This window comes from Epinephelus lanceolatus, chromosome 23 (genome assembly GCF_041903045.1).
Source record: "Epinephelus lanceolatus isolate andai-2023 chromosome 23, ASM4190304v1, whole genome shotgun sequence".
In the NCBI taxonomy this organism is placed as follows: Eukaryota; Metazoa; Chordata; class Actinopteri; order Perciformes; family Serranidae; genus Epinephelus; species Epinephelus lanceolatus.
Genome location: NC_135756.1, coordinates 34,572,960 through 34,597,833, shown reverse-complemented (window position 1 = coordinate 34,597,833; position 24,874 = coordinate 34,572,960). Strand labels below are relative to the sequence as shown.

The window sequence follows — 24,874 nt, the reverse complement described above, 5'->3', positions numbered from 1 at the left end:
CGCTGTTTCATTTCCTCATTCATTCAGTCCGTGTCAAAGCTTGTATCGAAGCGCATTAATTAGCGGAGATTTACCGTCTGTCACAGTCTAAATCTTGCTGGATATTAGTTTGTTACTCAGGACTGTCTTAAGTTACTGAATTTATGCACATCAGTCATTTCTTTGGACATCAGTTTTTGTCTTTACATTCAAATATTACACAGCGAGAATTCACCCTCAGCTCAGAATCAAACCTCTGTCCTTTTTATATTTATTATTTTTTATAACACTTTGCACAAGGATCAGACTGTCAGTCTGTTACAGCAGTTCCGAAATGTTTATTGCTTTAGACACGTAGTATCAATGACTAATGATCTCTATCACTGATGTCATTGGTCGCACTGATGGAACATAATTCCTATAGCCTAATATTGGGGATCATATGTTAATATTTCTGAGTGAGCAATGGTGCAGCATTTCAGTGTCTTTAAATTTACTACATTTGTAGCTGAAATAAAGTCACTGAATGCTGTTGAGTCAAGATACAAATAGATGTCCAACATTTTAAAATCTATGTATTTTAACCTCAACGTCTTTTCTAGTGCAAATCACCAAACATATTATTACTGGGTCAGACTGTGAGTTTCCAGTCATGTCTTTATCTATAGCCTAGCCTATATGTTTTAAATCTTCCTGTTTTTCAGTTGCTGCCTCCTGTGTTTTTCCCCCATCAGATTAAATCTGAACAAATATATTATTATATATTATTAATATAATGTAATATATCTACAGCCTGACACACAGTCAGATTTCACCACTTTATCTTAATTAAGGAAATGTAAGTCTGATAAATGATGAATAAACGGACAACACTGAATAAAACTTTTTTATTAACTTTATGGTTAACTTATTTACACTTTCCTCGCTCTGACTCAGGCTCTTCTTTTAAAGATAAACGCGCACCATCTGCTACACATGCATTGATATCTCTACATGCACTGGATTCAAATGGAAGCCTGTCTTTTATTTACCCGTTGCCATGGTGAATCGCGGAGTCGGAGCTCCACTGCTGATGGCTTTTTATTGTCAGCTTAACTCAGAGTGAACATACTCAGAGTTGACTGAACTAACTCAAATCAGCTGTTCTGGAACTGGTAACTCAGAGTTTCCCATCTCAGGGTAAATCAACTCAGAGTTCAGGGTTAGACTGGAATACCCCGATTCAACAACGTCCTGTATACACACAAAAACACAAAAGTGTTCTTGATATTAAAATGGCAAATATATTCCTCTGTTATAATTTCCCACCAATAATAATAATAATAATAATAACACAATAGTTCGGCTGTACTATTTGATATTTTCAGTAGATTTACTTTTTTATGACACTATTTGACAACTCTACAACCGGAAGATCTACCGTCCCCAAAACACCGTTTCTGTAGGCTACTTGCTAAAATATCTGAAATTAACCACCATCCTTACTTTTTCTTAACATATTTCATCTAGGTGCAGTGTAATTACTAGTTCGGCTTTACTAGACATTTGATAGATTCAGTAGATGTATCTTTTTACTACTCTATTGTACAACAAGCCGCAAAAAACTACCGTCCCAAAAACACCATTTCTAGAGTACATTACTATCTAAAATATCTGAAATTAGCCAACATCCTTGCTTTTTCTTAACATAGTTCATCTAGGTGCAGTGTAATTACTAGTTCAGCTTTACTAGATATTAGATATATTCAGTAGATCTATCATTTTCAACCCTATTTTACAACTCTATTTTACAAGCCACAAAAATCTACCGTCCCAAAAACGCCATTTCTAGCATATTAGATAAAATATCGAAAATTAGCTGACATCTTTACTTTTTCTTAACATAGTTCATCTAGGTGCAGTGTATTTACTAGTTCGGCTTTACTAGATATTAGATATATCTTTTTTACAACCCTATTTAGAACCCTACTTTGCAAATCAGAAAAACTACAACTATGTTGCTGATATGTATTAAGCTGCATGGCGTGGTCCTAGGGAATTGTAGTTTTTAAAAAATATAAGCGTTTTTTCCTAGATTTGGAAGTTGTAAATACTGAATTGAGAGTACACTGTGGACTTTAAGGGGATGGTAAACACAACTGTGTAATCAGATTTTAAATATCTAATTTCTAAATGGGTGAAAATCAATTTTATCCATATTTTGCCCATATCTGACAGCACCACACAATAGACCAGAAGTCAGTACTATCCAACCTGTAAAATATAACTTGTGTCATGTTTCACTTATTATTGCATTTATTGTAATCATTCACCCCATTTGTTGTTTTTAGCATAATTGGTATTTTCTATATGTATAATCAGTTGGCAGCATAGACTGTATAAAATAATGGACATAGTCACTGTGACGTCACCCATCCGTTTCTGAAGAGTGGCTTTGAAGCTCAAAATACTCCGCTCTGGACGTCGCCATCTTGGCAGTGCCTGACTCCGCCCAACTCCCGGACAATCAAAAATGGGCAAAGAGGGGAGCCGAAGGAAGCCTGGTTGTCTAAACACGTCCACCTTGCTAGGCGCTGCTGAGCTAAGGCTAACAAGCTAGGCTAACAAGCTACGAGGCTAACAAGCTACGAGGCTAAGAAGCTACGCTACTTTGGCTAGTCCTGTGGTGTTGTCTGCTACCGCTTGGTGCCAGCTCCCTCACGAAACTTGAGGTAAGTTGAGTTTAGCTGAAACTAACGTTATACAACAAACCTTGAAACAGTGATTCAGCTGTTATCTTAAAAAAAACGCTTCAACTTTTTTTAAATATATAACGCTAATTATTTATTACACTCATTTTACTTTCATATGCAGTGTGGATCATTGGTGACAGCTATGTCCGGCGTAGTGTCCAGAGAGCTGCAGAGACCTTGGGAAGCACCCTCGGCATGCCGGGTGTCCGTGTCTGCTGGTTTGTCTGGGGTGGACTGCAGTGGAGAGGCCTTCTCTCCTTCTTTTCCCACTCCCTGCGAGGAAGAGCAGCACCAGATGTCCTCATCATCCACTGTGGCAGCAACGACATGGGGAAGGTCAGCAGTGTCAAGCTGGTCAGCATGATGAAGGAGGACCTGCACCAGCTTCACCTCCAGCATCCTGGCATTAAGATAATATTTTCTTCATTGGCCCAAAGGTGCAGGTGGGAGGCTGGTGGCAATCCAGCAAAAATTTATAAGGCCAGGAAATGTGTTTACAGTGTTATGGCTACATTTGTTCATAGTTTAAATTGTGCCATAATTGAGCACCCTCACATCAGACACATTCATCTCACACTTGGGAGAAATTATGTTTTTAAGTAAATTAGTTAATTGTCTTAAAGACCATCTCCAAACGCAGTGAACTGCTTGCTGTTGGCAGTGTCACTGCTTTTGAATTTGGTCTTTAGGACACATTTTGTTAGGCCTGAACATAGCCCAGGCTGTCATGGCCAGTGTTGAGTTTTTTATATTCATCTATAACTTGTTTAAAATTTCAATAAATTCTATTTATATTTGCACTCCTTTTGTCTTTGTTACTGACTGAACGTTGTATTTCACAATCAAATCTGACTGTCAATTGAAAGGACAAACAAAGCATACACTACAGATAAAACATTAAGCATTAATTAACATTGTCACTGACAAAAAATTAAGCAGTCCATTTCTGTGTGGGCCTGATTATTTTAACTTTGTACTTGAAGATAACTAAGCACCTTACACCCAGCAGCAGAGCCTGAGATTACACTAGCATTGAAAGGTTGTGGAGAGATGTCTGTCAGTCATCAGCATCTTCTACCGTGGCCCTCTTTACAGGTTGGATGGTACTGACCTCTGGTCTATTTACAATGTATAAAATGCTTGTGTTTTGTTTTTTTTTCCTCCTTTATTTGAAATTTCAAGTCATACAAACAATGTATATGGCAGACATTTGGTACATGATAGAACGTAGGGTACATCAAGTCTTGTCAGATTATTCAGTGGTGGTTTTGGGCGGGGGCCAGCAGGGGCCAGTGCCCCCGTAACTCCGAGTCCGGCTCCCCCTGTGGCCCCCTCGCCGAGGAGTCGGAGGGGGAACGCGGAACTAAATCGTCTCAACGGGTTGCCGGTCGGACCACTTAAAGAGGCTCACTCAGTGAATCATGCAGTCTCCAAAAACTGGCCAGATATAAAATGCCTCCGGTAAATGAACATCACTGTAGCGCACCGGCTGGAGCGCCTCCTGAGAATTCTTCGACTCCCTCCCCCTCACCCACCCCGGCTTCACCACAGACGTCGCTCTCCTAGCGCTAATGTGAGCCTGAGTTGATAGAGCAGACTGCATTTCTAAGCGGAATATTGAGGAATACTGACATCCACTTCGTGAGCATTCTTGAAAACACGCAGAAAACATCAATAGAGAATTGTGTGGCTGTATTTAAGCAGAGGTATCGGATGAAGCGAGATACCCCACCGTAGGCTTATCCAATGCAGTGCCGTAGAATATAACATTCAAGGGCTCTGATCCAATGTTAAGAAAATGGTTACTCTTCCTGTCTCCTAAGTGGGCGTGGTTAGCTCTCCCTCCAATCAGAGCCTGTTCTCCCTCAACCCCCCACCACCGTGTTGAACAGAGGCTCTGTGGATGTCTGTGTATGCAGATGGAGAAGCAGGTGGAATGAAAATACATTCTTCCTATTATTGCAGCCTATTGTTGCACAAAGCTTGGGCATTTTTTATTTATTACTAGCGGTAAATAACTGTTTGTAAGCTAACTGATTTTACCGCCTGTTTATCAAGATCACAAGATCTCGCGAGAACTTGTTTTCTGAGACGGACAGGGCTCAAACAAAGTTAACTTTCTCTTGATCTGTGTCAGAATGTTAATGAGATGTGTGGCTTGTGGAAAACGAACCCAATATTTACTTTAGTGACTATAAGGCGAAAGAATTGACCATAAATTGTGATCACGTTCATTTTCCTCATTGACGACAATACATTCAGAGCTGCCGCAAGTCTCCTACGGGGGCGTGGCGCTGACGTCACGGAATCAGGAAGTGAGCTGAGTGGGGTATCTCGCTTCATCCAATATCTTTGATTTAAGATAACTCTGAGCCTGCACGGCAACATACAGCACCATTGAGGTAAGCTCTGAAAACTTTTTCCTTTTCATTTGACTCATGCCTGTCACATCATGTTGATGTAGCGATGTGAAATACGATCCGAGCCGCTTCCAGGCCGCGGCTGGTGGAACAGCTTCTTGAATGGCTGCTGTTAGCTCTGGCACCCGCGCCTCGGCCGGATCGCGCACGCCACGGATCCAGTGGGTTGCCATAAATGGGCCTGTCCCAGAGGCATTCAATTACCAGAGGGCTTTTGAAATGCTCTGATTCAGGGTGCTGTACTTGCAAATCGAGAGGGAGGGAGGAAAGCAGTAATTTGTGCCTGTTTGTGTGTAATTTATTTGAATCTCACCTTTTGTTTTCCTTTCGTTTTGCGTATTTTGTATTGCTTTGCGTATCTGGAACTGTACTTGTGAGTGTGAGAGTTTTAAAAGAATATTTTGTCTGTACATGATTTTAAATATTAAAATAGCCCTCCAGAGGCAGATCAGTACATCAGTCATTTTTCTTTTGATTACTGAAATGTTTAACCACTAATACTTTTTTTTTTTTTAACTTTTTATACATTTTAAGTGTAACCCTTCACTATAACATACCACTAGTGTTTTTATCAGTAAAAATAGAACATTTTTCACACATAAAAAGCACAAAGATGTTGAAATCTAGGCATATTCTGCCATCATAACTTTGCTCTCAGAATTCACCAGATTGATGCCTTTAAATCAAATACAAAATTTTCTCCCGGGGGAGCATGCCCCCAGACCCCCCTACACATATATATATCTTATTGTTCAGACTTAGATATTTGACCGTACTTGTATGTGCCCCTGTATCAAAAGGACTGGCCCTAGCTTGGCCCCCCCATTGAAACTGGCCTAGAACCGCCACTGAGATTATTGCAAAATGAAAATAAAATGTATAAAATGCTGCACCCTGCTTTCGTCCCCCAGCGCGCAACATGAATGTTTACTGTTGCCATGGCAACAGATGCCGTTTCATTGCTTAGCGCAATCTACATATTAACTATGAACAATAAAACTACAATACGACATTTCTAAACAGAAACAGCTACCAACACCAACAGCTGTTCTATCAAAGACCTTAACCAGGGTGTTGCCACTTGATATACAGTACAGGCCAAAAGTTTGGACACACCTTTTCATTCAATGCGTTTTCTTTATTTTCATGACTATTTACATTGTAGATTCTCACTGAAGGCATCAAAACTATGAATGAACACGTGGAGTTATGTACTTAACAAAAAAAGGTGAAATAACTGAAAACATGTTTTATATTCTAGTTTCTTCAAAATAGCCACCCTTTCCTCTGATTACTGCTTTGTACACTCTTGGCATTCTCTCCATGAGCTTCAAGAGGTAGTCACCTGAAATGGTTTCCACTTCACAGGTGTGCCTTATCAGGGTTAATTAGTGGAATTTCTTGCTTTATCAATGGGGTTGGGACCATCAGTTGTGTTGTGCAGAAGTCAGGTTAATACACAGCCGACAGCCCTATTGGACAACTGTTAAAATTCATATTATGGCAAGAACCAATCAGCTAACTAAAGAAAAATGAGTGGCCATCATTACTTTAAGAAATGAAGGTCAGTCAGTCCGGAAAATTGCAAAAACTTTAAATGTGTCCCCAAGTGGAGTCGCAAAAACCATCAAGAGCTACAACGAAACTGGCACACATGAGGACTGACCCAGGAAAGGAAGACCAAGAGTCACCTCTGCTTCTGAGGATAAGTTCATCCGAGTCACCAGCCTCAGAAATGGCAAGTTAACAGCAGCTCAGATCAGAGACCAGATGAATGCCACACAGAGTTCTAGCAGCAGACCCATCTCTAGAACAACTGTTAAGAGGAGACTGCGCGAATCAGGCCTTCATGGTCAAATAGCTGCTAGGAAACCACTGCTAAGGAGAGGCAACAAGCAGAAGAGATTTGTTTGGGCCAAGAAACACAAGGAATGGACATTAGACCAGTGGAAATCTGTGCTTTGGTCTGATGAGTCCAAATTTGAGATCTTTGGTTCCAACCGCCGTGTCTTTGTGAGACACAGAAAAGGTGAACGGATGGATTCCACATGCCTGGTTCCCACTGTGAAGCATGGAGGAGGTGTGATGGTGTGGGGGTGTTTTGCTGGTGACACTGTTGGGGATTTATTCAAAATTGAAGGCACACCGAACCAGCATGGCTACCACAGCATCCTGCAGCGACATGCCATCCCATCCGGTTTGCGTTTAGTTGGACGATCATTTATTTTTCAACAGGACAGTGACCCCAAACACACCTCCAGGCTGTGTAAGGGCTATTTGACCAAGAAGGAGAGTGATGGAGTGCTGCGGCAGATGACCTGGCCTCCACAGTCACTGGACCTGAACCCAATCGAGATGGTTTGGGGTGAGCTGGACCGCAGAGTGAAGGCAAAGGGGCCAGCAAGTGCTAAACACCTCTGGGAACTCCTTCAAGACTGTTGGAAAACCATTTCAGGTGACTACCTCTTGAAGCTCATGGAGAGAATGCCAAGAGTGTGCAAAGCAGTAATCAGAGCAAAGGGTGGCTATTTTGAAGAAACTAGAATATAAAACATGTTTTCAGTTATTTCACCTTTTTTTGTTAAGTACATAACTCCACATGTGTTCATTCATAGTTTTGAATGAGAATGAGAAGGTGTGTCCAAACTTTTGGCCTGTACTGTATCTTACAACAGTTAACGTAACCTCACTAAAACGATGTAACCTAACTAAACACGGTGCGGTTCAGCACAGACATTACAACTACATTAGTAAGAGTACACTTATAGTTTTTTAATTTTATATACTTTATTTATCCCCCTGAGGGGAAATTCAATTTTTTCACTCTTTTGTCATTAACACACAGGTGTGAAGACACACACATGCACAAACAGGACCTATACATGCACAAAGTGGAGAGAAGTTATTGTTCTTGGCCCCAGACAACTCAGAGACTCTGTATCTGATGACATAGTTTCTCTAGATGGCATTGATCTGGCCTCTAGCACTACCGCAAGATTTGTCTTTTAATTTTCATTTAAAACAAACCTCATGGACTGCATTTTTTCATCTGCGTAATATTGCGAAAATTAGGCCTATCCTGACCTGAAAAGATGCAGAAAAATTGGCCCACGCTTTCGTTACCTCAAGGCTGGATTACTGTAACTCTCTATTATCAGGTAGCTCTATTAAGTCTTTAAAAACTCTCCAGCTAATTCAGAATGCAGCGGCACGCGTACTAACAGGAACTAAGAAACGAGATCATATTTCTCCTGTTTTAGCTTCTCTGCACTGGCTCCCTGTAAAATCCTGAATTGAATTTAAAATCCTACCATTAACTTATAAAGCTCTAAATGGTCAGGCTCTGTCATATCTTAGTGAGCTCATAGTGCCATATTATCCCACCAGAACACTGCGCTCTGAGAATGCAGGGTTACTCGTGGTCCCTAAAGTCTCCAAAAGTAGATCAGGAGCCAGAGCCTCCAGCTATCAGGCTCCTCTCCTGTGGAATCATCTTCCTGTTGCGGGCCGGGAGGCAGACACTGTCTCCACATTTAACGGCCGGGCTCCACCAGCTGCAAACGTAAGCGTCACGTCAGCGTAGCATCGCGGCGTATTCATTTGGGCTCCACTGACGGCGTACAGAAGCGACATGTAGAGAAGCCATCGGGGTTGTTTACCGTTTGCTGAGCCGCATGTAGGCTGCATGAAATGGGTAAGTTAAAGCATTTTCCGCCTAAGTTATTACATATATTTACAATACAATATACAATAAACAGTTTCAACTGTATTAAAATGCATAGTTTAAACGGAAGGATCACGGATAAACATGGGTAAATGCATGAAAAAAAAATCATCACATATCACCTCTGATAATGTTTTATTCATTTAAAAACACATTGTGCTCGTTTAGCACACTATTTCATGTAGTTTTTATCTGCTGGAGGGTCGCGTAGGGGAGCGTAGTGCAACAAAAATAGAAGAGCCGCGTAAAATAGAGAGTTGTTGCGTGACAGACGGGGGTTGTCACGCCGCTCCCGTTGCCGGTGGAGCCGCTCTAATTGATTAACAGGGGGACAAGCTGCTACGGGACGAGCTGCTACGGGACTCACGCTGCAGACGTATCGTGCCACTGATGTGCCCAGTGGAGCCCAGCCATAAGACTAGACTTAAGACTTTCCTCTTTGATAAAGCTTATAGTTAGGGCTGGCTCAAGCTTGCCTTGTACCAGCCCCTAGTTAGGCTGACTTAGGCCTAGTCTGCCGGAGGACCCCCTGTAATACACCGGGCACCTTCTCTCCTTCTCTCTCTATCTCTGTCTCTCATGTCCTGTTACTGCATCTTGCTAACTCGGCCATACTGCATGTCACGAACTCGGGTGACGTGTGGTCCTGCCTGATGCCTCCTGCTGCTGCTGTTATCATTAGTCATACTTCTACTGTTATTATACACATATGATTAATGTCACATACATATACTATCAGATGTTAATATTTACTTTAAACATATTGTACCACAATAGCCAGAATCATAATTATAATATTATTACTTTCATTAATGTTGTTGTAAGCTATTAACATTATCGTCTGTCCTGCATCTCTCTCTGTCTCTGTCTCTCTCTGTCTCTCTCTATGTCTCATTGTGACATATGGATTACTGTTAATTTATTATGTTGATTCCTTTTGTACGACATCTATTGCACGTTTGTCCATCCTGGAAGAGGGATCCCTCCTCAGTTGCTCTTCCTGAGGTTTCTACTGTTTTGTTTTTTTTCCGTTAAAGGGTTTTTCCTTATCCGCTGTGAGGGTCCTAAGGACAGAGGGATGTCATATGCTGTAAAGCCCTGTGAGGCAAATTGTGAATTGTGATATTGGGCTTTATAAATAAAATTGATTCATTGATTGATTGATGTCAGAGTGAGGGGGGCTGCCTTGGTCAGGTGCCCCAAGCAGGATTAGTGAAAACTCTGACTATGTTGAGCCTGAGATGAGGGAAACTCTGAGTTCCATTTCAGAAAGCTAGCTCAGCGAAACCTTGAGTTACTGTGGCAACTTACTCTGTGAAGCAAACCTGCTGGCTCGCAGGACAATTTCCCCTTTTAATTAGGATACAAAAAAGAGCTATCAAATTTTACCAACACCTAAAAGCAAGTGACCCCAATTCTTATCATTACAAAGCTCTCCATAGTCAAGAGGAGAAGATAGAGAAGAGTCCCCTCAGCCAGCTGGTCCTGAGGCTCACCTCCTCACAAGGCCTCAGGACAGCCCTCACACAATCCGGCCCAACCAAATCATAGTGAAAGAAAAAGAAAATTACATTAACTATTGGACATCTACCACAAAAACTCAAAGCAAACTTCAATGCTATTTGGCTCTAAATAGATAGTATACGATGGCGAACTATTTGACCACCGTGACTGATCAGAAACTAAAGACATTAACCATGTACAGACTCAGTGATCACAGCTTGGCCATAGAGATTGGTCGACACAGGCAGATCTGGCAGCCCAGAGAAGACCGGCTGTGTCAGCTCTGTCCACAGAGACAGGTGGAGACAGAGCAACATTTCCTGTTAAAATGTAACACATATGAAGAATTTAGAACCAAGTTCTTTTCAAAAATGAAATATAAACTCCAAGATTTTGATACCCTCTCTGATCAGGAGAAAATGCATCGTCTACTTGGAGAAAACAGTGTCAGTGCCATAGAAGCAGCAAAATATGTCAGTGCATGTTACAGCCTGAGAGAGACACAACAACACAACAACAGTCTCCTTATAACACTCTGCCTATTTAATGTAACATGTACTTAATGTAAAATATTTAATGTATTTGTATCAGCCTATTTAATATGAAGTGTATTTAATGTAAAATATTTAATGTATTGTATTAATTGTATTGTCTGTATGTAGAGAGAGAGAGAAAGAGTGTTCACTCCTCCTCTCAGCTAAGTCACCTCTCCTTATCCTCATGACTCCAGAAATTTACTAATTTCTACAATATAATCCAGAGAGACATCTACAGATATGTTCACCCCCCATTAGAGTCTACTTGATTGTTTTCCTTTTATTAGTTTGGTTTTGTTGTGGAAATTTGTTTGATTAAGATTGGTTTTTGTTTTGAATTAATACTTTTGACTCTTATTTTGGGGGAGCAACACTTAAGGCTGCACTGTTGAAAATCTACATTTTATTTTAAAAATGTGCTATGGAGTGCCCTGTACAGCTTGAAACCTGGTTACTACATTTGAATTTACATTACATTACATTGGAGGCGAATGACTCTTTTTCAGGGCAAATGACGTCACTAACCGTCCACACTAAAGCCTGCCCTCTTCCCTTTACTCCTCCTCCCCTTACTATAAAACCATTCTGTCCGCAGTTATCAAACTGATAGCGAGTAGGTTGGATCAGAGCAGAGAGAGTAGTTGAGCAGAGAGAATAGCTAGTAATTTGTCGAATTGTATTGTGAGCATAGTGTATTTTAGTGTAGGTTTACAGTTAGTAGTGTATTCATAGTATTTAGGTTAGTTGGTCAAGGAGAGGTGCCAAGGCTCTGGAGTATATGTGCGGGGCGGCGAGGGAGGGATGTGGAGGGGCGCTGCGCGGTGAGAGAGAGCCGACCCTCGGGGGTATATGTGCGGGGCCGCGAGGGAGGGAGTGAGGGGTGGATGGATGCGGTGGGCTGCTGCGCGGTGAGCCCAGGCTCCCAGAGAGGGAGAAATAGAACCAAGTAGGATGAAATAAGTCAAACTGTGGAGAAGGGGACCGGCTGAGCTTCGGCCGCCTTCCCTTCTGCCCGTGTGACACAGTTAGGGGGGTGCCACCATCGGCACAATAAAAATAAGTCTAAGTGTGGAGGAGAGGGACTGGGTAAAGAGGTCGACCTCCGGGGAAGCCCTCTCCCCTCTCCCCACAGTGAGGAACCGTTCTCCAAGGTACCAGTGCTGGGCTGGGTGAAAATAAGCCAAAGTGTGGAGGAGAGGGACCGGGTAAAAAGGCCTGACCTCCAGGAAGCCTTCTCTCCTCTCCCAGGACAATCTTGACTCCGCCTCCTTCCTCAGCCACTCACCTGACCCCTCCCCCCTCCGCCTATCTTTTCTGAATTTTTTTAAATCAACCTGTGGGCGGAGTAATGCCCAGAGAGGGGGGTTTAGTTCCCTTTAAGAGCATTCTTTCCTACTACAACCCAGCTGCACTAATTAACAAGGAACAGTCTAACCCCCCAACAAGACCCTTTCAACCATCTCCTCATCTGGAATCAGTTCCAATAAAATGTAATTTTAACCATACATTTTAATTATATTACAGTAGACATTCTGTGATACACACATGCCAGTGTGCCCTGGCAAAGCATTCTCTCTCTCTCTCTCTACAAAGCCATGGTTTGGTAACGGAATGCCTTGAGTGAGTTTGAGTAGTTGGCTTACAGTTCTCTTGTAAGTCTGTCATCATCTAATGGTGTTCGAAAGGCCATTCTCTGATTTTATTTACATTTTTAGGCAGTTCATATTTGCACTACAAGTTTGCACTAGTTGTGTTAATATTTGCACTATACTGTTTTATACTGAGTTGTTTATACATGCTACTGCTTTTACTTTTTTCAAAAGCATACTTCTCTTATGCAGTGTGTTGAAGGCCAGTCTCATTTTGTTATTTACAAATAGCCTACATTATTTTGTTAATATTTGCACTAGAGTTAATATTTGCACTAGACTGTTTTATACTGTTTTATTCTGAGTTGTTTGTATAGCCTACTACTTTTAATTTTTCAACAGCATACCTCTCCTATGCAATGTGTTGAAGGCCAGTCTCATTTTGTTATTTATGGATAGCCTACATTATTTTGTTAATATTTGCACTAGATTGTTGGGAAGGCCATCCTTTGAGGCCATTAGCCTATTTACTGTTGTTACTTGTTTACAACATTGGAGCCTGGAATCATTCTGTGTTCAAGAATTGGTGGCTTTGTGGTATTAAAGAGACTAAAGACAACCTTGTGCATGTCCTCCTTATGCCATTGTAATTTCAAGTCCTGGCAGAGGTATACCCATCTAGTTAACTATACCTACTGTAACTGTGATTTTGAGTTCATAATTTTAACATGATTGTTTATAAAGAACTTACCTTTTGCATACATGATTGTGATAATATTGCTATGTACAGTATATAATATGCTGAGAAATTTATTTACATTTATTTGGTTTAATTGCACCCCCTGCTGTTAGGTTTGAGTCTTGCAATGAGTGCAGTGCATACAGGTCAGGTGATCAAAAGCACCAAGTTAGTAGAAGAAGAAAGAGACAAGAGCAAGAGTGCTCCAAAATGTCCAAAGGGTTTAAAATGAGTCAAGACGGATTCACGTTCTCCTAACTACTTCCAAATTCCGGTTCAGAAAGCGAAACGGTATGTGTGTGTGACCATGACCATGTATATTTTATTGTGTATTTGTGTTATTGATCTGTAATATATATTTCATATTTGGGATTGACGTTCAGAGCTAGCAAGTCTGGGTTAGCTAATGTTAGAGAGACAATGGTAGGTTAATGGCGGCTTTGTGTCACATGTAATTATTGTAGATGTGATTGTGATTGTGTATATTTTGTGTTACAGTTTTTCACCGCAAAATGGTGTTCACACTGTGGATTGGAGGAGAATAAAGTTGTGGAACACTGGCTGGTTGACTCATCAAGTCTGTCTGAACTAGAACAAAACCTTTGGATTGTTACACATATGTACGTTTTAATGCTACATCGTTCACTGGCAAATTACGTGACAATGCAATTCAGGCAATTTTACAAAGTAACTAGTAATGTAACGACCCCCAACACTGGTCCCATGTCAGATGTACCTGCCTTCCACAAACACAACTAAAGTTAACAAGCTTTGCTACCAGCTATTTTGTGCAAGGCGTAGCGAAACAGACTCCAGTCTCCTTCCATCTTGTGAAGATTGTCTCTACATGCATGCCTCGTGCTGTGTTCCTACGGAAGCGTATAGCTGCCACCGGAGGAAAAAAAACGGCTTAGCATCACGTAATTACATGAAAGGTTTATTGTTCTAACAATATCTTTTCACATTTTAACAATATCTTTTTTCACGTTATAACGTAAAAGTATCACGTTATTTCAAGATATGACATTTTCATGTTATAACATGAAATTATCACGTTATTCCGTGATAAGATGTTTTCACCTCATAACGTTAAAGTGTGGTTTTACGTTATTTCAAGATAAGATTCACATCATTCTACGCTTCTCCCACTGTGAACTGGCATGTGTTTCAGTGAGCTCATACGTCGCCATGGAAAATGTGGATTCTCCACTGTCGAGATTTCTTCGAGGTCGTGGTGTACCAGAAGACTGTCTCCTTCGTATGGAGCAAGATCACGAAGTGTATTTTTTACCGCCTACCATCTAATTCAAACGTTATGTATGGTTAGCTTACGGTGGGTAATTTAGCTAGCTGACTAGCCTGGTAAGAAGCTACACGCTGACTGTGAGGGAGAAAAACACACATGGAACTTGCTATGGGTTGGGGAACGGCAATAGGCTACATACTTCCATGGGAAATACGGGCTAGAGTGATGCACCATCAAAGTGATTTATTAGTTCTCATCTGTTAAAGGTAGAGTCTGGAGTTTTGTTCGTTGCAGTTTGTAAACAAAACATTCAAACTGGGCCCCTCTTCTCGGGCTCAACTGTGTAGCATCCTGCCCCAGACAGTACCAACAGCAGTTGTCAGGACCATAAAGGAAAGGAAATACAGTCCGAGTGAAGCGCTGGAGCCATGGGCTGATACCCGGCCGTCACCGGCAATGGGAGCCTCCAGTGTTTTGTTGTAACGGGCAGGAGGGCCGTTGTGGTGAGCTGGGAAGCGGGTGTTGGCGGCGGATGCTAACTGCTACCGCTAGCCGAAGTTAGCATCGAGCTAGCTCACCACAACGGCCCTCATACTTGTTACCAGTCGAGGCTTTAGTTGTCGGTGACGGCCTGGTATCCGCCCGCAGCTCAAGCACTTCACTCGGACTGTATTTCTTTTACTTTGCGTTTCTGCTGCTGTGAGAGAGACATGCTAGCACTCGCTAACATCCGGGACAGCTAGTGGGGCTAGTAGCCCTCCTACTCTGCTGCACGTAGCTTCATCTGAGCTCTGTCATCAACACATTAACACAGCTAACCATACACAACGTTTGAATTAGATGGTGGGCGGTAAAAAATACACTTCATGATCTTGCTCCATGCGAAGGAGACAGTCCTTCAGACAGTCTGGTACACCACGACCTCGAAGAAAGCTCGACAGTGGAGAATCCACATTTTCCATGGCGACGTACGAGCTCACTGAAACACATGCCAGTTCACAGTGGGAGAAGCGTAGAATGATGTGAATCTTATCTTGAAATAACATAAAACCACACTTGAACGTTATAACGTGAAAACATCTTATCACGTTATAATGTGAAAACATCTTATCACCGAATAATTTCATGTTATAACGTGAAAATGTCATCTTGAAATAACGTGATACTTTCACGTTATAACGTGATACTTTAACGTTATAACATGAAAAAAGATATTGTTAAAACGTGAAAAGATATTTTTTTTCCTCCGGTGGCAGCAATACAGTATGTTCACACCGGGTGCGAGGTGAATTTTCCGCGTGATAAGATTACATACAAAGTCAATGTAAAGACACGAATAGACGCGAATTTGTGCCGGCTGCGCGAATGGCGCGACGCGAATGGAGCAAACACGCAAAATTCGCGTCATTCGCCTCTTCGTGCAAGATCAAAATATTGAACTGAGCGAAATATTCGCTTGATGCTGTGTCGGGGCAGCCTATCAGCATTGAGATTTTCCTGTCGTCACCGACGTGCTGCTGCCGTTGTAGTAAACAACATTCATTCAGGCAACATGTGACTTGCGGGATACAGTGAACATTTATTGATTTTCACACGCCAAAAACTGCCACAGTCTCGCTATAGTAAACATCCATTCAGGCGACATGTGACTTGCCGGATACAGTGAATATTTATTGATTTTCACACGCAAAAAACTCACTGGAGACAGATGGATATTTATTTTGGTGCTAATATTCAATGCAGACTCCACTTCACCGACAGCGACTGGGATGCTCGCCCTCACTGCAGGTGTCTGGGTTATGGAGAACGCAGGTAGCCTTCACACACTTCTCTGCCACATCTGGATGGACCTCAATGGTCAACAACTGCCCAGCGTTGTTCCAAAAATGGAGGACAAGCTAGTAATAGCCGTTTGTGGCCACCCTGAGCTTTATGACGTTACGTCCCCAAATTATAAGCTTCGGACCAAGAAAGACCTGACGTGGAGGAGAGTGAGTGAGGAGGTCGGTCTGCCTGGTAAATTTTGAAAATTGATTCCAACTATCGGCTGTACGTTTCTATCAACAAAGTTAGCACTAGCATTAGCCCCAGTTAGCACAACCGATGTAGCTTGCTTTCCGGCCGGCATACTTGTCTGATTTACTAGCAGTGTGAACACACTGTTACTTGCGCGAATGACTCGCGTGAATGGCGCTAGTAAAAACAAATATTCCAGCGGTCAAACTCACGCAAGTAGAGCGAGGTGAATATTTTACTCGCGCCCGGTGTGAACACACTGATAGGCTTCCGTAGTATTCCCACCAAACGAGATGAACGCGATTTACTCGCGCGAGTAAATGAAAATTCATCACGCTACTCGCTCCAGTTTGGACGCTGGGCCATAATGTAAAATTTGAGTTATGCCATCAGACGCGCGAGTACGAGCCCGCCCATTTTCACTAGATAACAACATTACTTCCGCCATTTCTTTATCTCATCGACTGTGGCTGAGATCACCACGATCGCTGTACTGTACCTTCTCTGGACAATAGTATGTCTCTGCAGACCCGGAGACTGCAGATTCAGACCCGCAGTTCTGGACCCGCAGTTCTAGACCCCTTGTTTTTTGTCCCCTACTGGACGGCTGTATAACTGCAACTAAATCAGCATCTCACCCAAACACCACTGTTTGAAAGAAGTTGGACTTTTAATGCTTTATTACAATTTACAATTTTAAAATTTTATTACGCCCGAATAAAAATACCAATATTTAATTGTTGATTTATGCCTGGGTGCTGTTCTGCATCATTATTGTTTGCTGGTTGTTCTGTATGGTTTGATCCAACTATTTTAGTTCTTTATTTCTTAATATTCATCAGACTGCTCTGACTAGCACGCCAAAAACTTGCACTGCATTGATCAAACCCGCTACAACATATAATAGGAAATGTCTGGTCTTGGGTGTCCAGTGCTCACTTTTGTTGTGGGAATTTGAAACAAAGGCTGTGAAATACTGAAATGGTTTGAAATGTTTTATTGTGTGCAGTGGTTACATCACACATCAGGGAGATCTGCAGAGAAAAAAAAAGAAATCAAACATATCACAAAACTGAAAACAGAAACACTTAAAAAAAATAAATGCCTATCACAGTCTACACTGAAATACTGAAGATTCTGGAGCATAGCAAATACATTATTATATCGACATATTAACAATAGTGCCCCTTCCTTCCTCATCTGCCTTTCGATCCTCCACAAAACTCCTCCACTTCACTGTGGTTTCCCCTTTCTGGATTGTTATGTGCACCTTAAAAAGAGAGTCCCTAATTATTCAAAGTTAAGATTTTTCAACCGTTTTACACACATAAACAAGGCCAAAACCTAATAATAGACAAAAATACATTTCTGATCATCTGCGCTGGATGAGCTTAATATCTATCCACAAAATCTCTAAATATATGCTATAGAGTAATATCAATGTAGTGATATAAACACACGTGATATATAATATTATGAATAATAAAGGAAAAACGTGTGTAGGTGTATTACATGATAAACATGAATACAAAATTAACTTTTAGCATAAAGTACACTAATTGCCAATATGTAAACAGTTTCATGCTTGTATGAAAACGTAAGCCTATACACGTTTTTCTCTTATCATCCACTTCATTGCTTTAATCATTTATTCATGTTTAATTTAAAGCACATGCTAAAGTCATTCTATCGCGCTTAGGTTTCATGAAACAAAATGTGCAGGTCAAACAGTTCATTGCTAACAAGCTAAACTGTTACCTACTACTTTAACCCATATTTGACGTGCCTTTCAGACTATCGTGGTAAAGACAGTCATATCATTTTAAACGTATCACTGTAAAACATGAAATTCGCTCTCTAATTCAAGTCAACAAAATAGTTTAAACAAATAATATGATTCACATACTCACATTCGGATTGTCGTTGGCCATATTCAATAGTTGTAATAGTATGTTGGCTTCCAATGAAATAGAGGGCGCTGTCGCGAAATACAAGGGGTCTAGAACTGCGGGTCCAGATCTGCAGGTCTGAATCTGCAGTCTCCAGGTGTGCAGACACACCCTCCTCGCTCTGGAGGTTCCAGATTCGTCTGAGGGCCAAACGCCGCCGTCGGTTCTGGGTGCATGATACCCTGCGGAGGCGCACTGAGCTCAGCGAGTTCCACCGTCTCCTACAGGAGCTCCGCCTGGACGACGGTCTGTTCCAGCGGTACTTCAGGCTGACTGGGGCCCAGTTTGAGGGCCTGTTGGCGAGGGTTGGCGCGAGGATCTCCCACCTGGATACCAACTACAGGCGCTCCATTCCAGCTGCGGAGCGCCTGTCCAGTTGCAGTTTATTGGTGTGTCAAAATCAATAAATATTCACTGTATCTAGCAAGACACTGACCGGGAAAGGACCGGGAGGTTTAGCTGCTGCTCTGCCGAGAACTGGTACTTCATAGCCGGCCATAACTTGAGCTGCGAGCCTCGTTGGTGTGTGTGTGTGTGTGTGTGTGCGCGCGCGCGCGTGTACAAAACTTTATTTCTAATGTATGAATAAATTCTAGCTCTTGACCTACTTGTCATGTTTTTAAATAGAAAATTAGCTCTTGTTTTATCCACTGCAATAAAGCAATAGTGCAACCTCAACATTTTCATGTGTAGCAATATCAATAGAATATTATTATTTGTTGTGTGTCTTTTTGGTTGTGTTTTGTATTTTGAGTCTTGTGAGTATGAATGTAATGTCTGTCTATTTTCTGTATTTAAGTATTGTTAAATGATTTATGTGCAGTAGTTAATGGGGATCTAAATAAACTATAAACTGCCACCTACAGTATCACTGCAATCGCTACAACTCAGCTAAATTAAATGTTTTCTATGGTGCAGATACCTGGCCACTGACTCCTACAGGACCATCGATGGTGGCATCCTGGCCAACTCAGCCTTTGGTCAGGCACTTCGCTCTGGCACCCTCCATCTGCCTGCTGACCATCTCTTACCTGGAGCTGACCACAGAGGACCCCAGCCACACGTCTTTGTGGCTGATGAGGCTTTTCCACTCGGGAGACACCTCATGAGGCCATTCCCTGGGCGCACCCTTCCTCGAGACCGTCAGCTCTTCAATTACCGTCTGTCCCGGGCACGGCTGGTGGTGGAGAACGCCTTTGGAATCCTGGCATCTCAGTGGAGGATGTACCGACGTGCTCTTGAGGTCCATCCTTTTGTTGCCGAGAGGTGCGTGAAGGCGACCTGTGTGCTCCACAACTTCCTGTCGAAGACGACCCCTACGCCTGCGATGAGGGGCAGCATCCCAGGTGGTGACGTGGACCCGCTGCCAGGTCTGGGCAGAGTTGCAGCAAACAACTCTGCAAGAGAGGCCATCAGGGTTCAGGAGAACTTCACAGCGTGCTTCTCCGCAGAAGGAACGGTCCTGTGGCAAGCCAATGTTTAGTGCACAAGCACTCCTACAACAGCCACCCACACATTACTATTGAGCAAACATCCTGCAGTATTACTATACTGACATTAAAATTGAAATAAAAATGAAATGAATGACTGTATTTAAGCACCAAAAATAATATGCCTGTTCATGCATGCTAGGTTATCAATTGATATCATTGTGAGATAATAAAGCTTTAATTTGGCATGTCTACAGTGCAACATAATACAATAAACACTAAAATAAAAGCAGACATCACCGATATGCTGATTATTATATCAATGGTGCTATCTGGTATTATTGTAGACAAATATACAGTTTAAAATTTTAATTTAGAGAAGGACAACATGTCCATTTGATTTCTAGAACTGGTACTTTTTCTGTAGTAGCTGTGTATCCTGCACAATTTAATCATCCTACAGTATACATTATGCACTATATCCAGTGCAGATGTTGTGACTCAATATGACCACATTTAGCAGCAACACAAACAAAACCACCTGCACACGGTAAGTAAATAATCAATAGCAATTTGGAACATGTCAAACGTACTTACTATTTTATGTATTTAAATGTATATACTGTTTTACTGATGAGGTGAATAACAATAACAGTCTGTTAACTCTTCCTATATACATTTATTTTGTCTTCTTTTATAGATAGAACAGATTAGGGCTGCTTGATTATGGAAAAACTAATAGTAATCAAAAAAACAATAAGACAGAAAATGTGTGGAACATATGTACAATATATACAGTAGCTCGATGTGAAGAGCCTCAGGGACACCTGGGATTATTCCTCAAAAGCCTGGTTTGTTCTCTGCAGAGATTGTTGCCCCAGTAGCTAATAAGCTATTCAACAGGGTCCAAATTAAGCAAAACAGTGCTAGATTCATAAATAAGTTTATGAATTTGGAATTTAACATATTCCTTCCTTTGGGGCAACTATCTCTGAAGGGAAGGAACCAGGCTTTTGAGGAATAATTCATCCTCTGTGGGGGGAGGTTGAGGGGCAGGAGGAGTCCGATGGAGGGATTCGAGGAGAAGCCGCTCGATCTGTGTCTGCCTGTCTTGCTCACCCAACCCCCTGGCTCTCTTCCTGGTCCTCCTTGTCACTGTATAAAATGGACACATCGTATTTTGTGAAACTACTGCATCAAACCAATGCAAAAGATGACAATATCCAAGTTAATATTTGTTAAACTATTGAAATCAGGCAACAGACAAAAAGACATGAGTCAAACATGAAAGGTAATCAATACAGTACTTGTCATAGTGTCACAGTACACTTGATGAAAAAAATATACTCGTACCATAAAAAATGCAATCCAACTTTTGTCATGTACATACCGTTGGGTGGTCTTGCAGCAGCAGGGACAGCAGCAGCAGCAGGGACAACAGCAGGACCAGCAGCAGGACCAGCAGCAGCAGCAGCAGCAGCAGGGACAGCAGCAGCAGGGACAGCATCGTCACTGTCTGCCTCACTTTCTAAGGACCGATATCGTGGCTGGTCTGTAGTAGTGACAGAGATGTCTTAGTTTTTTGTTTGATACATACAGTATATTAATTGTCTACGTCATTCTAACTTTCAGTGTCAATTACAGCACATAAAGCATTTAATGCACCCATTAATACATCATACAGTTCCACTCATAGTAATATCTAACCCTTTAATGCAGTGAGCCCTTAATGTACAGAAAGAAATGATCCCAGACTTACTAAAATTTCCCTTATGTATTGTTCATTCTAGATATCGAGTATTCAAAGAAATCAGTTTCAGTCATAAATAAATTTAACCAATTCAGTAACTTCTAGTGTTTTTGTGTTCTTCAGTTGGGTTGTTCTATCCATTCTTCACATGTTTTGAATGAATGGTTTGGTGTAGGTGAGAGTACAGATTAGTCTGGGGTATTTTCACATTTCCTTTGTCAGTGTTTTAGTGCAGGCTGTGAAAAGAAATCTCTGTAACGTTACTGAGACATCTATACAAGTCAGTTATCCATTTATACAAAAAACATTTTCAATACTGTACGTGTGTGCGTCTTCATTTGTCAACAAACCTCCGATATCAATTCCTGATGGGCCTGCTGCTGTCTCTACCTCGTCCTCCAGCTCGACTGGCCCTGCTCCAGACTCTGTGCACTCATAGTCTGCGGTCCTATCTTCCTTGACCCGACCCATGTTACCAGTCGTCTCCCTCGGTGCAACAAAGGGGTCGAGGAAAGATAGGACCACAAAATACTTCCATTTCTTCCCTGTCCCTGCTGCTGCCCCACTCTTTTTCTCTGTCTTCTTCTTTCTTTCTTTTAAATAGGTGTCCCTGAGGCTCTTCCACTTTCGCCGGCAAACATCCACTGACCAAAAAACACACGTAAATTAACTGTCTAGTAAGCCAGACAAGTAACTTTAACGTTATGCCGGGAAAGCCAGCTATGCTAAGTAGGGCTATGCTAGTGCTAATGTTCATAGTACCGGGGCGGCAGTAGCTCAGTCCATAGAGACTTGGGTTGGGAATCGGAGTCCCCGGCCCCGTCCGGACCAAAATATGGAGCGTGGACTGGTGGCTGGAGAGGTGCCAGTTCACCTCCTGGGCACTGCCGAGGTGCCCTTGAGCAAGGCACCGAACTCCCCAACCGCTCGGGGCGCCTGACCAAAGGGCAGCCCCCTCACTCTGAGATCTCTCCACTTTGTACATGTATAGGTCCTGTTTGTGTATGTGGGTGTCTTTCAGACCTGTGTGTAATTGACAAGCAAGAGTGAAAACACTGAATTTCCCCTCAGGGGGATTAATAAAGTGAATAAACAGTACAACCGATAGCTGCAAACAAGCAACAGATATTTACAGAACTTACCAGGTAATCCAGCCTCCTCGCTCACCTTTACCCAGGCCTGCTCCTTCCTGTTCCTGTCCCTGTACAACACCATTGTGGTGTCGTACAGCTCGGGGTGTCCGCACACAGCAACTATTAACTTCTCCTCCATATTTGACTGGCACCAGGCAGGGCGCGAGAACGTCAGGACGTCAGTGATGTTGGGACAATCTCAATGTTGATTGGCTTTTGTGGCACAGCGTCACGCGAATTCGCCTCAAAAGTTCAATATTTTCAACTCCAGCGATGAGGCAATGGACGCGAATTTCGCGGCTATCGTACCGCACCTACGCATCTATCGCGTCTATCGTGTTGCGCTAGACACGTCCATCACGCTGCCCGGCACGAATCCGCGTCTAATCGCGTCTTTGCATTGCCTTTGTATGTAATCTCGATGCTGCTATCTGGCGGAGGAGTCTGGAGTGCATTCCAAGTGTACCAAATCCAAAGGATCATGATGGGGATCTGGCCACTGAGTGGATGCGAGGTACGCCTGCACCAGAGGCTGTATCGGACCTACTATCAGGCTCCTGCTCACGAACATGTAAAATTTCAGAATGCCCATGCCTGCAAAATGGTCTGCATTGCACACACGTGTAAACTACAAACCTGCAGCAACCAGGCAAATGAGCTGGAATGTTTTCCGGAGCTGAATGATAGTGATGTAGACAATGAATGATGTGACAGAGTAAGTGCTATACTATATAACGGCTCTAGATGGTCTAAATTCTAATTCGTGTTCCTAGTATTGACATTATCTCTGTGCTCTGCCTTATGCCATCTCTGTTTTAAGGACTCACCAGCCACAGCTCCTGTCTCTTCTCCACCTGATTCGAAGTCTGCCATTGCTGTCTCTCCATGCTTTCCGCTGACATTCAATTTCAGTATAGTAGCACTGAGTGTTAGCTAGGATGAGGGCAGCAGGTGGGCTGTAGAGGCAGATAATGTATCATTTTATACCAAAGGTGAAAAATAAGGTCAGTTACACAAGGTTTAGGAAGCAGCTGGTCAAATATCAGATTTGGCAGCAAAAAGGACCCATAAGAGGTGTTTTGATAATTTGAGTAGTTCGTGCCTAAGTCAAGCCTTGGGAGGTCAAATGAGGTAGAACGTTCTGGGTTAGGGTGACCTGACCATTGGAACAGATGTGCCAACTTTGGCAATAGAACGGTTGTTTTTGCCAGTTCTGAGAGAGACAAAGAAGACAGGAAATATTGGCGCACGAAGTCCAGCTTTAGGAACAAACAAAGGAAATCAGGAGAAGTTTAGATTCCCAGGGAATATGACCCAAGCGTGTTCTCACACACACACACACACACACACACGCACATGAACGAACAGACACCCATTATAAAAGCATTTGAAGGTTGACTGTTGTATACTGAGTTCTGCAATTAAAGTGATCCCGTTGGCTGTAACTTCTCTCCGTGGTTCTCCAAAAGTTGGAGTAAAGTTGAGCATTTTCTTTACAGCCCCCCCACCTATTTTAGGATGGCCTACAATGGAGAAATAAGGCACCTCCTTCCCTCAGGGCCTGGTGACATCAGATGGTGAGGTGAATAATCTAATAACCTACTTTTATGATAAGATGACATTCTTTGGCACATATAAATGCAATTTCGGTGTGATTGGCTTATTTACATTAATAATGGCAAACATATATATACATGTCTTCTGGATATTTTATTCCTTATTCCAAGTCCGCCTATAATTCATGTGTGTGCATACATTTTTTAAAAGGAGCAAGGTACTGATGAAATCTCCACTGTGTGCAACAACTGTTTGTGAACATTCAGTCCAAATTTGGTGACATTCTGATAATTATTTCCCAAGATTAATGTGATAAGGCAGACACTGTCCCTTTTGGAGAAGCCTCAATTTTGACTATTTTCAATTTTGGGGAGGACCCAAAGATCATCCAAAAATTTTTATTAAGCTACTAGATAGGCAGGTCTGTTATACCAAGATGTAAACTAGAGACACAGAGGAAGTCAAAAATACCAAAATTGTTTGGTCCCTTTAAATGATACCAAAATCTGCCTTGGCCCCTGGACTATTATGACAGTAAGCTAAGTATTCACAGAGGATGTAAGAAATTGCA

At 42.1% G+C, this 24,874-nt stretch overlaps 1 protein-coding gene across 1 annotated transcript; it reads left to right on the top strand.

The window, feature by feature from the left end:
* The first annotated feature begins 13,490 nt into the window (after positions 1–13,490).
* Positions 13,491–20,174, top strand: LOC144461791 (uncharacterized). Its single transcript, XM_078165368.1, has 3 exons — positions 13,491–13,513; positions 13,721–13,842; positions 19,352–20,174. Exon 3 carries the CDS (start codon positions 19,539–19,541, stop codon positions 19,914–19,916), a length of 378 nt encoding a protein of 125 aa, XP_078021494.1. The 5' UTR covers positions 13,491–13,513; positions 13,721–13,842; positions 19,352–19,538; the 3' UTR covers positions 19,917–20,174.
* The last annotated feature ends 4,700 nt before the right edge of the window (positions 20,175–24,874 follow it).